This window comes from Dipteris shenzhenensis, chromosome 8 (assembly GCF_047967505.1).
Source record: "Dipteris shenzhenensis isolate YYH24624 ecotype China chromosome 8, Dip_SZ_1.0, whole genome shotgun sequence".
In the NCBI taxonomy this organism is placed as follows: Eukaryota; Viridiplantae; Streptophyta; class Polypodiopsida; order Gleicheniales; family Dipteridaceae; genus Dipteris; species Dipteris shenzhenensis.
The window spans coordinates 30,513,503-30,529,458 of record NC_141603.1 but is presented as its reverse complement, the minus strand read 5'-3'; the positions used below and the strand labels follow the sequence as shown (position 1 = coordinate 30,529,458).

The 15,956-nt window shown below is 45.0% G+C and overlaps 1 protein-coding gene across 2 annotated transcripts in view; it reads left to right on the top strand.

Moving 5' to 3' along the window:
• Positions 1 to 15,956, top strand: part of LOC147899368 (uncharacterized) — a 49,763-nt gene that overhangs the window by 9,549 nt on the left and 24,258 nt on the right. For both annotated transcript variants that reach the window (XM_087378300.1, XM_087378299.1), the window contains exons 4-5: positions 10,438 to 10,731; positions 10,849 to 11,537. In XM_087378300.1, coding sequence (XP_087234426.1) covers positions 10,438 to 10,731; positions 10,849 to 11,537 — 983 coding nt within the window. The remainder of the gene's footprint in view (positions 1 to 10,437; positions 10,732 to 10,848; positions 11,538 to 15,956) is intronic.

Here is a 15,956-nt window from a genome sequence, read left to right as displayed (position 1 = left end):
AGCTTCAGATGGCAGTTTACTTATCCTCATTTTGTATGTGGATGACATGTTAATTGCTGGAAAATCTCATAAGGAAATGAATGCCTTGAAAAAGAGATTGCACCAGACCTTTGATATGAAGGATCTTGGTGATGCCAACCATATATTGGGTATGCGCATACTTCGGGATAGGGAAAAGCGGTTGCTATACTTGTCTCAGAAGGAATACATTGGCAAGGTCTTGCAGAGATTTCACATGGAGGGGGGGAAGAGTATTGGTACTCCATTACCTCCTTATGTGAAAATCAGCGCTTTGGACAGCCCTCAGACAGATGCTGAGAGAGCTGAGATGTCAAAGATTCCGTATGCATCAGCTTGTGGCAGTCTCATGTATGCTATGGTTGCAACCAGGCCCGATATTGCGTTTGCAGTGGGAGTGGTTAGCAGATACATGGCTAAACCTGGCAAGAAGCATTGGAATGCAGTGAAAGGTGTCATGAGATACCTAAAGGGTACACAGGACTTGTGTATATGTTTCGGCAGTCAAGATGCAAAAGTGCAGGGTTATACAGACTCTGATTATGCCGGTCACCCTGATACCCGGAAGTCTACTACCGGCTATGTTTTCACTTTCACTGGAGGTGCAGTGTCGTGGGTATCTAGAATGCAGCAATGCGTTGCTTTGTCTACTACAGAAGCTGAATATATTGCAGCCACTGAGGCGTGCAAGGAAGCTATATGGCTATCTCGGCTAGTGGCAGATTTGGGCTACTCTAGTGATACTCCATTGTTGCATTGTGACAGTCAGAGTGCCATACAGTTGGCACGAAATCCTGTTTTTCATGCAAAGACGAAGCACATCGACGTGAAGTATCATTTTATCAGGGAGGTGCTTGAGAACAAGCAACTTCAGCTTGTGAAAGTTCACACTGATGACAATCCAGCAGATCTGTTGACAAAAGGATTGGCTGCTGAGCGGTTTGCACAATGCAGACGGCTTATGGGTATTGGATAAGTAGACCAACTGGTCCTGTACATAATGATGTATATTGCTGTTTTTTCTTTTACTCTCTCTTATGGGCACACTGCCTTTAAGTGGGAGGTTGTTGGGGTAAAGGCACTGGCCACCCTTGTAACAGTATTAATCTAGTACTACTAAGTACACTAAGTACATATTGTACTTAGGTACTTAGTGACCCTAGTCTTATCCATATATATATACTTGTGTGTACTTGGGGAGGTACCACTCAATCTTTTATCCCCACCTACTGGTGTGTGACTACTGTGAGTGTGTCTCTCTACTCCCTACTCTATCTCTCCCTCACACTCTCCGTCATAATTTTCGTCACTTTTTGCAGGAGCTATATCTTTTCATAGAAAACTTGGATTGCAATGATGTAAAAACAAAAATTGTAGTACTCAAGGTCCTCTACAACTTTCCTGAAGACACAGTCGTGATTTTGCTTCCAGATCCAGATAGAAGTGTCACATCGTTCGCAGGTCACAGAGAGAGCAACAGAAACAACACCACTTTAGGACGACTTTGTAGCTGAAGGAAGGAGAAGAGCTCACCAAGGAAAGGGAAGAGAGGTGGCAGAAGCTCAAGTTGGAGAAGACAACATTGGAGGAGAATCCCAATGTTGATGAAGCCTTCAATGGAGAGGAGTAGGGAAGGGGAGCTCCTCCAAGAGAAGAGAGGGCAGCTTCTCTTTCTGGCCACCCTCTACCTCATGGAGAAGCAAGGAGGAAGGGAAGGGCTAGGAAGGAAGGCTCTGATACCATATGAAGAGACATGGTAGCTAGCTAGGAATGGAATGGAAATATGAAAAGCATAATGAAAGGCAAAATGGAAAGGAAGGAAAGTACAAGTGCAAGGCAATAACCAAAATACTCACAATGTATTGATAGCTTGATGTTGACTGATATATTAGATAATAGACAAGTACAACAATATATAGTGTGCCACTAGACTCTAGAAAGTCTCAATGTCTATGGGATATCTCCCAATATGACATGTGGCATGTCTAGGACTCACTAGACTATAAAACCACTAGTACACTCATTTTTTACTCACTTTGGCTTCATATTCCAACAATCCTGTCACCCGTGGGGCATCTGCAGAGTGTCTCAATATCCCGAGCTCAGCTGCATCTAGCTCCGAGACTATATATGTGGATCTCTGTTATCTGTGAAGTCAAGCACGCCCACCTGTCTATTTTCTGTCCGTGCATTGAAATCCCCCAATAGGAGGGTGTCTCCCTGTCTGAAGAACTCCATGATGTGATCATGGATCGTCTCATATGGGCTGTGTCCATCTGTAGTGACCTCAGGATCCCGTGTCTGGAGGAAAGTAGCACACCACAATGAAGAGAGGTCGAGCATCTGGCAGCTGAATTCGTATCCACATGTGTCGTGCATGCTCCTCTGTCCGTACCACAAATATGAGTGGTCTCAGGTGTGATTTGAAAAGGACAACCACTCCCCTGAAGCCTCGTACTCCTCTATCTCTCCTCAACTTCCTCCTATGAGCTGACTCCCATGTGTATCTTGCTACTGTGGGCAGCCCTCTCTCTGGGCTCTCGTGCGTCTCGGTGTAAAAGATCATATCTCTATCATTATATGTTTTTAAGAAACCTCCTAGGTTAAACTATAATGTGCCATTACAATTCCATACTACTATTTTCAGTCCAGTATGTACACACATCCCATGGGCTCGACACCGTCATAATTGTCCCTCTTCCTTCTCTTCCTTATCCTCCTTGTCTCCTCTCTCTCGGATGATCACCTTTCCATCCCTATATGCAGCCCATTTCCTTGCTTCTCTTGCTGCCATTACCCGTACCATACCTTCCCTTCGGTGCTTCTGTTGTAGGAGTGTGAGGTCGTCATCCAGGTAGGTCCTGGTTTCTTTCAAAGTTGCTCTCGTGCTCATGAGGGTCTTCCTGTCCATAACTGTCCGGAACTTCAGCGTTAGTGGCTTTGTAAGTGCCTCAGGTTTGCCCAGCCTCCATGCTATATCGCAAGGGGATCATGTAGTTGAAATCTGCCATTGGTAGGCCCCTCACCAAGACATTTAGCGCTTTGCTGGTCCTTTTTTTCCTCCTCAAGTGCTTTGGAGATAAATTCTTTCTTTGGGGCTGTTGTGCCCTTTGTGACCACATCTTTCTATTCCAAACATCTTAGCTTCCCCTTTGCTGATTTGTTGTTTAAGCTCAGCATGTGTGCCTTGCATTAATTCCTCCATGGCTGCAATCTCCTTCATGAGAGTGGCATTTTCTGTTTTCAGCTCTTCCATTGCTTTGCAATTTCCTTCCGGGATCGCTTTCATGTCCTTTATTTGCTGCAATTTAATCTTCAGAGCATGCACCTTGTCCTAGAGCTTGTTTTTTTCACATATCCATTCAGCCTTTTCTTTCTCCCATTCCTCCTTTTTGCCTTTTCTTTTTTCCACTCTTCTTGCATTTTCAGCTCCATGTTTTTTCACTTCAGTGAGTGTCTTGTCTACATGTACTTTCTCTGCAAGGAGGGCCACATTTGTAGATTCCAAAATGTCAATTTTTTCGATCAATGCAAGGCATATCTTTTGGAGGCTACTGAATGGGGGAGATAAATCTAAGTATATCCTGGAGGATCATAAAGCCCTCATTGGAAATGGGCAAACAATGACTCTATAGAAGCTGAGCTTCACTAGGAGCTCACTCAGTCCTGAACATGTGTAGTTGTAGAAGGTCCTCGTGTATGACCTGGTTGACCTCATCATATCCAAGCAGGAGAAATGGCGCATCAATGCTGTACTGGAAGGGGGGTAATCTGTCCATGGGGAACCCCAATCTCTCAAACCACCCACATGTGTGTGGATACTAGCATGTTTGATCACCGTGAAGGTCATAGTAGAGGATAGTGCTAGCCATGGTAGTCTTCGTTGCCTTGAAGTGCAGTCGCCGTATCCTTTGACTAGGTATAGATGAGCGATGACCTAGAATGCCACATCAAGCTACAGTGGAGACGACCCAAACTCAGCCTGAATGATTTGATGGGGGACTGGCGGCTTATTGTGTATAAGCCTCAACAGCATGAGAACCTGGAGATGTTCCACTCGAGCCCACTCTGCATAAGAGAGATCCATAAATGTCTCAAGCTCGTCTATATGGAAGCCAAATAGGGTTGGTGAGAGAGGGAACCCCTGTTTGACCCTGATAGTGCTCATGATCTCCTCTATCTAGCTAGCTCTTGTTTGGACTCTGCCCAGAACCCTCTCATAGAGTGCCATAACAGCCCACATGATCTCTTGCTCGTAACCCAACTCTTGTAACTGTCTAAAAAGGCAAGCCCTCGGTACTGTATCAAAGGCTTTGCGGAAATCCACAACGCAACAATAAACCCTATGTCTCCATGCCCTAGCCTCCTCAATGATACCTCTGAGTGTGAGTATGTGATCCATGTCCTGTGGTCACGTCGGAAGCCGCCGGCCTGCCCCTTTGCTGTGAGTCCTTGCATCTCTGTGAATTGACTTACCTCATATTGAGTACTGATGGATATATGTTAGACATGACATGTCCGGTCATGATGGTCCTATAGTTTTTCGGGCTCATGAAATCCCCACCTTATGAATGGCTGCGATGGTGTTAAGAGTCCAGGTGTGTGAAAGCCAAGACAAGCTGTCTCATTGAAGAGCTTTTCTAAGATCCGGGCTAGGATGTCAGTCTCGTATGTATTGAATTCAGTGCATAAACCCTCCTGATCTTTTGTTCAGCCATTATGAAGCTTTAGCACTGCATCTTTGACCACCCCCCTTGGTGAAAAGAGTGTAGGAGGTAGGACAAGGTGAATGTGAGAGATCAGGAGCGGGCTGGTGCGGAATGTCGCATAATGTGTGTGCATAGGTGTGCCAAATCCGGGTGCCTGTGAGAAGTGATGGGGATCGCTACTGATGGAATTTTCGCCAGAAGTCCTTGGAGTTGTTGCTAAACAAAATGTTTAGTAACGCCTCCTCATTGCGACGGACAAAAGCTTGCTTCTTCTTGCGTACCAAACGGCGGTACTCATGTATCGTCTGTGGCTTACTTGGAAGGTTATGCTTGGTCTCGAATCTAAGTTGACGGCAAAGGGCCTTGCACTCATCATTGTACCAGGAATTGTAGGGGACATAACAAAAGGGTGGAGGTTGTGTGGAGCAAGTGGTGTAGAGAAAGGCGTGAAGGGCAGCCTCGTGCAGTGGGCGAGTGATCAAAGCGGCACGGTCTATTAGTAGGGGTATGTGATGGAGTATGTAAGCAGTGTGTATAGGTGGGCATAATACTTACGTGAGAGATTGTGGTCAAAGTGTATCTCATGGAAGGTAGTGTGAGTGATTGGTGATGTAAGTGGTATTGTGAGACAAGGGGTGGAGATGCTAAAGAAGAGGTAGGTATGGTCTTCCCTTGGGGGAGGTGGTGCAACAAAAAAGTTAGTGATACGAGATGTGAAGGCGGGGGATCCGATGACGTAGTCAACAACGTTGGAGAGTGCATGTCCGTATGAAGTAACGGGGGCCCACCTGTTAGCGGAGACTCGCATCATACCTGCATTGTCTATGGGACTTGGCATACGCCTGTCCTTGCATTGAAGTCCCCCATGAGAAGGACTTCTCCGTGGCTGGCGAAATCGTCAATGTCTGGATGAAGGGCTGCATATGGTGACGTGTCGGCCTCCTCATGAACATCTCTGGCAAAGTGGAACGTCTCAAGTGGATAGTGGCATACCGCAACAAATAGGTGCTGTGATTGGCCGTACATTGGATTTGGACCCAGAGAAATCTGAAGTGTACGTTCCTTCTCTCTACTGAGATCGCCCCAAAAAGAGATGATCTATAAAGTACTGCTACTCCTACTTGTACTCCGCCTGCATCCCTCGTCTCATCTCTATAAGATGCCTCCCAATTGTATCCACTAACTACCGGTAGTGGGTGTTGTGGACTTAGTGTGTCTCTATGTACAAGACTATGCCTTGTCCTGTGTAGGACTCCGAGAAGTTCCCTCGCTCTGACCATAAGGTGGACAGGGTCTCGGTGTCTTGAGTCTCATAGACCCCGGCCCCCTAGGTGGGAGGATGGGCCGGTGTTCGACATGGGCCAGTAAGGAGTCGTCCATCTTGTACAACCGCCCACTTCCCCTTCTTGCATGCAAATATTCTGTTGCTAAATTAGGATGTGCTTCTCGTCAACCTATAGGCGTGTTAGATCCTCATCCATGGAAATCGATGGATGGTCCTGCAAGACCGATCTACGATGTAATGCTGCTAGCCAAGCGTGAGTGTCTTGGAAGTGTATGACAAGGGGTTGTTCACGGTTGGGGTCTCTCCCCATATGCCAAGCTCCCTCGATCGCGTGCTTTGCGACCCCCAGGGTGGTAGCTACGAAAGTGGTCACATTGTCCATCGGTGTAGCCATTGTGCGAGGGATCCCACGAACCATGATATGAGCCTTACTAGCCCTCTGCTCTGCTGCTCCAAGAAAGTGGCCGAGACAGTTACCTTTGCAGGTTCCTGTTTTGCCACATCCACCCATCTGGATGTCTCCTCGATCACCGATTGCATGGTGGCTATCTGGGTCTCTACTGCTGGTGCACTCCCCAAAGCTGTCCATAAAGCAGTCACCGCCTTTCAGAGATGTAAGAGCTCCTTCTTGAGCTTTGTATGAGGCCAGCCTGGTCATGTATAATATAGGCCTGCTTCTGGGTGAAGCGGGCGGGCCTGCTCTTGTGCGAAGCTCCACCTCACGTGCTCGTATGTTATGCACCTCCATCACGAGGGACTCCCAAGCATCTGGCAGCTCAGCTTGTGGGAAGTCTGGTCCTCGTGGGATTTGAAACTGTAAAGGAGCTGGCGCAAATGTAGGTGGATGGGGCTGGATAGTAGGAGGTGATTGATTAAGAGGGATGGAGGAGATGTTTGAAGGAGTGGTGGGGTACTTCCAGCTGAGGGCTGGGAGAGCGGCTGGCTGAGAGGGAGGGGTGAGAGGAAGGATGAGGAGTACTGTGGTCTTGTGTAGGTCATCCTTCGTACGGGTGACATGGGTGATGACACTGGAGTCGAGTCCGTACTAGCAAAAGGTCGAGAGGTCGAGGTCGAGGTGGAGAGAGAGATTTGATATTGTTTTTGGTTCTCTTTTGTTTCTTGGTTTGTTTGTTTATTTTTGCTTAGTCACCTTCTTCCTTTCTTCTTCCTTTCTTGTTATCTTTCCCTTTTGTTATTGGACGTATTTTAGTACGCACTGGGTTTGCCCAACATGACTGCTTATGCTTGGGCATTGATGACGACATAAGGATTGCTTTGCGTGCTAGGTATGTCTACCTTTTGTTTTTCAAAAAAACTTTGTTAGCTCATTTTTAATGTCTTTCATATTCTCTTTTATTGTCATTGTAGAATTCTGTACTTTAGAACAACAAAATACAATTAGATATATTCTAGTGTCACAAAGGTATATACTAAATAAAATATGTGAGGGTTGATACCAAAGCACCCCATCCTTGCCCAAACTATATGGTAAACAACGCATTGGACTTCAAGAGGGACTTTAGTTGAGAGAAGGATCTTGTCTAAAGTGCTTGGGTGTCCTCTTTTGCTAGACATAAGCCTGCTCTCTATATGGTTGCATCAATCTCCTCTACTCCATGTCCCCATGAATTGGAAAGCATAGCTGTCCCAACTGTGCCTTACCAATGAATTTCTTGCCACCCAAGCTGACCTCCTCTACTGCTAGACCGTGGGTTCCAAGTGAGTGGCTGCCTCTCAAATAGTGTCTATGCTGACCCAGGACAGACCTACACAAAGGTGCCTCTATACCCTCATCAAGCTCCTCATGATGGGGGAGCTGTTCCCAGTAAGGGGGGCTTCCAAAAACATCCATTGATGAGAAAGTTTGCAAGCCCCCTCTCATTTTGAGGGTTTTACGGAGTAGACCATGCTGAAGTAGGAATTTCTAGGGCTTTGAGCCTAGAGTAATATCTCACATTGTAAGCTTGCTCAAGAGGGCTCTATTATGCATCTTCGGATTAATGGCACAAATTTCCCTCGCATTGTAGGAAGATCAATTCTCAGCCAAGTCACCAAAGCTTTGGTGACCTATATGTCATCTAATCTTGCTCCAAAAAGTATGAGTCATTGAGGCCGTCTCATACATCCTTGGTGAAAACTCCAACGTAATAGGCAGTGGGCCAACAACACTCTAGGGGGAGCTTGGCAATCTCCAATACATAAGCTTGCTATTAACACTCTTTAGGACAAGATGTCAATTCCTACTTGGCACCCTAAATAACGTGTTGTCTACCCTCTAGGGATCTACTTAAATCGTACAATTTCACCTCAAGTGAGAGAGCTCTCTGTCTCCATGTAGAAGTCCACTGACTTGTGCTAGTTGAGCAAGGCCCCCGAGGCCAAGCATTACTTGTCCAAGAGGAGTTGCACGCTCTCTAGATAGAGTAATACTCAAATCCTTCACAAAAAGGGGATGTATTGTGTGCAAACTCAAAATTGAGTAACACGTCTTGTTAAATTAAGGAGGCACATCCCAATGAGACCTTCTTGTTGTGATCTCAAAATTTATCCTAAGGCCCCTACGGCAGATAGAAAAATAAGGGGGTCTAGTGGACATCCGTATCACACAAAATGAGTGAGCATTGTCATCAGTTCTAGCTCCCCATTGTCTTCTCCATTATCAGCTCATTGGGATGATAGATTAGTGGTGAATAAAGCCTTCATGGACCAGCTGAAGGCTTGTGATGAGCCCTCTAATCTAGTTGGCTTTAAAGGGTGTTTGGAAGGTGGGTAATCCAAGCCATAGGATAGTGCACACATCACCATCTCTTGACCCACTTGTAGGCTGAGGTCATTTCTATGGAGCCTTAACCCAAGCCTTTAAGCAATTTGATTCAATCATTCCAAAGGGGGAGGAATTGCCTAGGATTCTTTAGTGTGAGATGAAGCCACTATGGCAGGGAATGAGATAGGCTAGAGACTTTGGTGCCTTCAGTTTTGGGCTTCTCAAGAAAGGTGGGAGGAGTGGCTTTGAGAAAGGGAGAGAATTTGGGGGGGGGGGGGGGGGGGGGGAGGGGTGGTTGTGAGAAGGATTTGAATGGGGAGCTTGCTTGTAGCACGGATAGAGAGGCAAAGGGTTTACTTGAGGATCTGGCTGGACAAGGGGGACAAAAGGTGGGTGGGTGAGGTTGGGTAAACAAGGGAGGACAAAGAGATGGTGGGGCTCTCCATGTGGGGAGCAACTGTCTTAGGGAGAGGATTCAAGGGCAGTGGTAGTGAACTGTCCCCAAGAAGCACAAAGGGGGTTTGACTACGCTCCAGACCTCTAGGGGGGGGGGGGATGCTTCTTTGGGGCTACAATGGAGTGAAGGATTGAGCTCTCCGACGAGTCTATTGGATTGATAATCATGGATCCTCCGACTGCTCTATAGCTATCTAGTCCTCGGCCTTTTGTCTGCATTTTGTCTCCACAAGTCTCTTCTTTGCATTCTTTGTCATGTGTCTACTCTTCTTCTTGCCTTGTATCTTTGTCCAAACCCGACCTCGAAGGCTCGTCGCTCGGGTAGGGACCTTGTGGAGCTAGCGGGGTTGAGTGGGTCCTACCTACAATTAGCTGATGGGGAGGATCCACCCCTTTCCTAGATAAGTGGCACCGGTGGAGTAGGGGCAAGTCTTGGCGAGGCTGCCAAACACTTTACAACATAGACATTAAGTGGGTAAACCTACTCTGGTAGAGCTCTCCTCTTCCCAAGGTCTCCAATAGCAAAGTGGGGGATTCCGAGACTACTCGAAAATATCCACCAATAGAGTAAAGAATGCTGCATGTGATATTTCATTTCCATGTCGTCCACTGTAAACCCATGGTAACATGGTAAAAGAACGACCAAGTGTGAGCTCAAATAGATTGGATTCTGTTGTAGCAAAACTGGGGTAGTTAATGGTGAGGTAAGTTACAGACAGGAGATCCCTCAGATGGTGACCTTTTAGATGTGGTCTCCTCCTAGGATGAAGGTCAACTAAGCCCAATCCTGAGTTTGGCATCTTGTGGGTGTGAGACCAACAATCAATCATCCCACCATTGCCCGATCTTGAAGCTCCTGAGAACATGCTCTAGAGCTGCTTTCATCAAATTGAGAGTTGGAAATTCTTGTTGTCTATAATGTTTGGGGAAATTCTCACCCTCTTAAACTGCCTCAAGAACATACTTCGATCAATAAGGTGTCAAATTCGTGAGTTGCTCTTATGTTAGCCCTCTCAAAGATAATTTGAGGTAAAGACAGGAGGAAAGTGAGTTTTAAATCGTTGTGATTTGTAAATACTACATACGTTTCAAATCACATCAATTTTTGTGTATTGAAGTAGATAACCGTAAAAACATATTTACTGACCTACTAGATACCTAAATTGTGCGAATTTACAGATAGCTGTTTGTTCATGACCTTGCAGGCTCTATATGGAGCAATCAGTAAACAAAAAGAACAAGTGGCAGCTATTGAGGGTGAGAAACACTCTCTTAGGAAAGCCGTTAGAAAAGAGCGTGTGAAAGTGGAGCAACATGTTGCTACGCTTAGTTCTATAGATAACCGAATCAAAGTGACTCAGAGGAAGATGCAGCAAATTGTGGCTAAGCGATTGAAGTTCCTTGAGGAGTATACCAAAATCTTGGTTTCTGTTCAAGACATTGAGGCAAGCCAGGATAAACTCGTCAAAGAAACTGAAAGGATCCAGGGAGAAAAGCAGGTTCTTTTCCACATCAAGCAGTCTCTTTACAGTACTGCCTACACAATTCAAGTTTGAATAAAATGAAAATAATAGATACAGCTACCAAATGCCATGATATTTATTTGGCGAGTGCAGGTAGTTGAGAAACAGTTACTAAAAGAAAGTCAAGACCTAATCGATTTGGAGGATAAGATGATCAGAAGCTTGGGGGAACAAGTTACCTTAGAGAATTCTCATCAAAAGCTAGTACAGCAAATTCTGAAAGTTAGGCAGGAAGTGAACAAAGAAGACATGATGATTACAGAACTGGAATTCGAGTTGGCCCAAATCCGCAATGATATTTTGAAGGTCCAAAGTTATAATCAGAATGTGCGTGACACCTTAAATTCCCTAGATTCAGAGATTGGTCAGAAGCATTTAGTAGTTTCGAAGATGGAGGCAGAGATTAGAAGAAAGCGTTCCGAGGTGGACATGAAAACTAAAGAGATCGACAGATTGAACAAGCAGTACGATAAGCTAACAGCTAATTTTGTAGATAAAGACTTTACACCTTGGGATCATATGATCTCAAATATCACATATGAGATTTCTGCAAAAGTGAAAGCTTCTACTCAACTGCAAAAGCAATGGTTGAGTATGCAGACTGACTTGGTTAACTTGACAAGTGAGAACAGTTGTCTTTCTGAAAAGACACATAAATTAGAAAGTGGAATTGTGTCTTTAGTGCAACAAAATCAAAGGCTTGAAAACGAATTTGGATTCCTCACCAAACACATAAAGGATCTTGATGACTGTATGCGAGTCAAGCACAATATGATTATCAGGTATCTCTGCCCTGCCCTTTCTTTCTGTATTATTTTACCTGTTCTAAATGATAAACCTCAGAGATTCAGATTAGATTGCTGTCTTTAAAAAACCATGGAAGTGCTATATATATTTGCAGCATTTAAACTCTGTTCGTGCTCTGTTCTAAGGGCATAGATCCTGCACTTTTGCATGAAAATGTGTATGTAATTTTAATTGCTAACCTTCCTTTCTTAGTATGATATTAGATCTGTCTCAATTTATCTCTGTTTTCATTATTGGTTTATATCAGTGTCATGATTCGGATAATTGATAATGATTTACATTCTCTTAAGGTCTTTGTGTAGAGGCTGTATGAAGAATGACTGATCATTTCTTTTGAAGTGCTGAATTAATATATATCAATGCTCCTGCATTTGCTCAATACATGAAACACGATTTTATTTGTATAATCAAACATACAAGGGAAGAAATTATACCCATGCTGACTAGAGCTAGAATAGTACCGCAAGGGCTGGCGATGCTCATCTCCTTAAGTTTCTCACGGTGGAGATGGTTAGCGAAGCATGTAGGCCAATTTACATGCCAAGGATCATAAGTTTAGTTTTAAGCTTGAATATCATCTTTCATCAAGTTATTGCATGATAAAATCAAGAGAAAACATGCCATAAATTATTTTAGTAATGATGGCAAAGTTGAAGGATGCCAGTGAACCAGAAAAGAGCAGGAATACAAGAAACAGTTAGAAGCTGAAAGATTCTTATTTACAGCAAGAGCAATCCCCATTATTAGTTGGCTTCAGGTCAAAAGCATTAAATAGTAGATCAATTAGATACCATGAGGTTAGGGACAGAGGAGCTCAAGGAAAAGGATATTTTTTCTTCTACATTTTGAAAAGCTTTTGAGGCGATGTCAAGGTACAAGCTATGGGACAGAAGGGCAACTATATCGGAAGGTTTGGCTGAGCTGTTAGATAGCTCAGAAGGGACAAAAGAAAGTCACCAGTAACATATGGTGTGGTCACTGACTCCAAATACATTCAATTGAGAGGGACAACTCAAGGCTGAAACCTTTATTGACTCAACACAAACACACATAGCATAGGGGCCTAGAAAGCCCAACCCTGGTCGAAAGGATCCTCGTCCTCAAGAGAGAGGCCATGAACCTCTGCTGTAGCTGCATGTATCTCTTCGGGGGGCTCTTCAGGTTCAGCTTGTCTTCATCCAGAAGATTTGCATGATGCTTCTCTTGCTCATGTTACTTCTTCTTGAAGCAATGGGCTTCAATGTGTCCTTTCCTCTTGCAAAACCTGCAAATAATGTTCTTGTTGGTCTTCCATTTGCTTGTGGAAGCAAATACGTGATCATGAGGAGAGGCAAGAGCGGCTTCCTTATTGCGACAGTCCTTCTCAATGAGGAGTGCCACCATATCATCAAACATGGTAGTGGCAAGGCGAAGGACTTAAAGAGTGTGCTCAAAGCGAGAAATTCCATGCATACTCTTCATAAGGAGAGCCATCCTACCTTCATCATTAGGTGGGCTCTTCAGACTTGAAAGTTGTTGAACAAGAGATTGAAATTGGGGATGATCACTCAACTTATCGTTGTCTTCCATTTTCAAATCATAAAACTTGAGCTTTAGAAAGACTTTAGAGGTGGCGATTTTATTACCAAACAAGGTTCCAAATCTGCTTAGCTGTTGACTTGAAATCCACATGATGGATGAGAGAGACGGCTAAACAAAGACCAATGAGGGCAATGGTCTTAGCATTCTGCTGCTCCCAAATCCTTTGGTGTTGTTGATCAAGTAACTCAGCCTGGTCATCCTCAACAACATCCAAGACAATCTCTTTCGCTCATAACCTCGTCCTGGGATATTCATAGGTGAGTTAACAAACTAGATAGAGAGACAAGGAGGAGCATGAAAGACCATCGGTGACAACCATCCTCCCCTGAGCATTTTTTTAACGAAGAGCCTTGAGGCTTCCAAGAGCTCCTCATCTATGAGGGGAGGGGCTCTAACTGTGCCATGATGTCTGGGGTGACCATTGGGAGATTGTTGGGCCCATTGCATGTTTTGAAACCTATTGAGAGCACTTTCTTCCCCTCTCTCTCAAGGGCAGTGTATAAGGAGGAGCTGTTGGATAATAATAAGACTTCATAGTTATAAGATTACGTCAACTCAATGCGTGACACAAATGGAAGTGGAGTAGAACCAATAGACTTGCATGTTATTACTAGATTCCCATTTTACTAGAGTCTTCCGGAAGTCTGTTAAGAGCTCTGAAGATACCAGTGGGAATGCAAAAAGCGTTCGCTATAAATTTTTCTTCATGAATATTTATAGAAAAAGAGAAGATGACAAATAAAATTCAATACCTTATCAACATGGCAGTGAATTTATAGTGCCAGGGAGATCATTGTACAAAATGAGCGCTAGAGATATTAGATAGAGAGTGGATCATTCATGGCTGGCTACTATAGGCAGATGGAAGAATGGAGCTAAGCAGATTGTAGTTGGAAGAATTAACCAAAGAGGACCTAGAGATGAGGATTTGAAGGAAAAGCGGATCACCTTTACGAACAAGCGAATCGCAAAGCTGGCCTTACAAACCCAATATATTCCATGAGGATTGCCCAAGGAGAGCAAATCATAATTGCAATTCCATTGTGAAGTCAAAGGAAATCTCTATCACGCAGTGGAGTTAATTGTTCTGCAACCCCAGTGACTTAGCCATGCATGTTTGAGGATGATTATCCAACGCTTAGAGGAAGAGGGATAGAGCCATCCAAGGTAGTGGAGGATGCGATTGGATCGGCCAATGGAGGAGTCGTCCCACTTGACAGTGAAATGGTGAGAGACTCCACAAGGAGGCTGAAGGAGACACCATTGTCTAGAAAGAAAGTTTATTAACATCTATAAAAGACCGAAAGGTATATGAGACTTAAAAAAAAAAGATATAATAAAAGCTAAGTGGTGGGGCCACTAAACGGGCACCCCCACCCAATGCTAGTGTTTGAGATGATAAAATAAGTACATCACATTGTCACCTATGAGAGAGAGAGAACACAAATGTAAAAGACAACGAGGGGAGGTTTATCAGATGTATGTATGGTGTCTTTGGGACCAACTCCACCGATTGGATGAGGAGGATCTGGTGAGGGCTGGCATTGTCGGGGAAGACAATCAGTATAAATCGCTGCTGATGCTCAGCATGATCTGTCTGGCCAGGTCCCTCCCTCCTCTGTACTCTTTGAGAGGTAGAGGAACTGATGGTAGTGAATGTTTTCAGAGAAGAAAGCAAGAACTACAAGCTTTCTAGATGTAACCTTTTCTGAAGTTAGGTGAGAGTTTGTCTTCCAAGTTTTCCAAGTCGTGGGTGACTTTAAGGAGTGCGACTTCCAAGCTTCCCAAGTCAGTGTGACTTAATGGAATTCCAAGTTTCAAGGGCATCAATTGTTAGAAATGACCCAACAGAGGGTACACACACAGCGGAAGACTTATAGTAACGTCCAGGAGCTCACACTGTGTGTGTGTGGGGTGTGGAATCACAAACTTCTTTACTTAATGTGCGTAACATAGATTAGATGTTCAGACTCATCAATAGACAATGAACCAGCCAGATAGAGAAACCACCAAAATATATTTCTGTCCAAAACTATGGACACAAAACAAAAGATATAGATCCAGAGTCCCACCAATGGTGTGGTCCTCTGATCTTACCACAAGGTCCTCCTCCTATCAACCAGTTATCTCTAGACTCGAGTCCGCGTGCTCCACCTCGAGCTTCTGTAGACTATCCGTCCAGATCCTTTCCACCTTGCTGTCTTTGCACCAGCCTAGGTGGGCAGCACTCTGAGCTAGGTCTGCAGCTCTACAGCTCTCTTGTCTCCTTCTGGATAGAAGACTACAAGTAGCTGATCTGCTGCTCCTGCTCCCTGAACTGCTGCTCCAAGTGATAATGAATGAGGCCAAGAGCCTCTCCTTATATAGGCCCTAAGGCCTGCTGAGAAAACCGACCAGTCTGTCCCAATCTGGGCCGACTGGACAGACAGGTTGGCTGGCCCAACCGACCTGGTTGGCTCAGCCCAACCAGCCCCAATAGGGCCCTTTACTGGCCCCACAAAATCACCCTCCTGGGCTCTCTTTTCCAGGGCTTGCTGGCCCACGATTCTATGCAGGGGCTGGCCCTTGGCCAGCCCTAGATAGGGCCTGGTTGGCTGGCTTTGCCCAGCCCAACCAGCCCTCCATATGGGCTGCCATGTGCTGCCCCATCCCCCGCCATGTCAGTGCCTGTTCTCCCTGCTGGTTCTGCCCTCTGCCAGGCTCTCTCCAGCCACGTATGCAGCGCTGTACTGTTCCATACATTGCTGATGTCATTGCGCCTTTTACCTGGGACACCCCGCCAACCATGAATGCTCCATATCTCCACACATCCA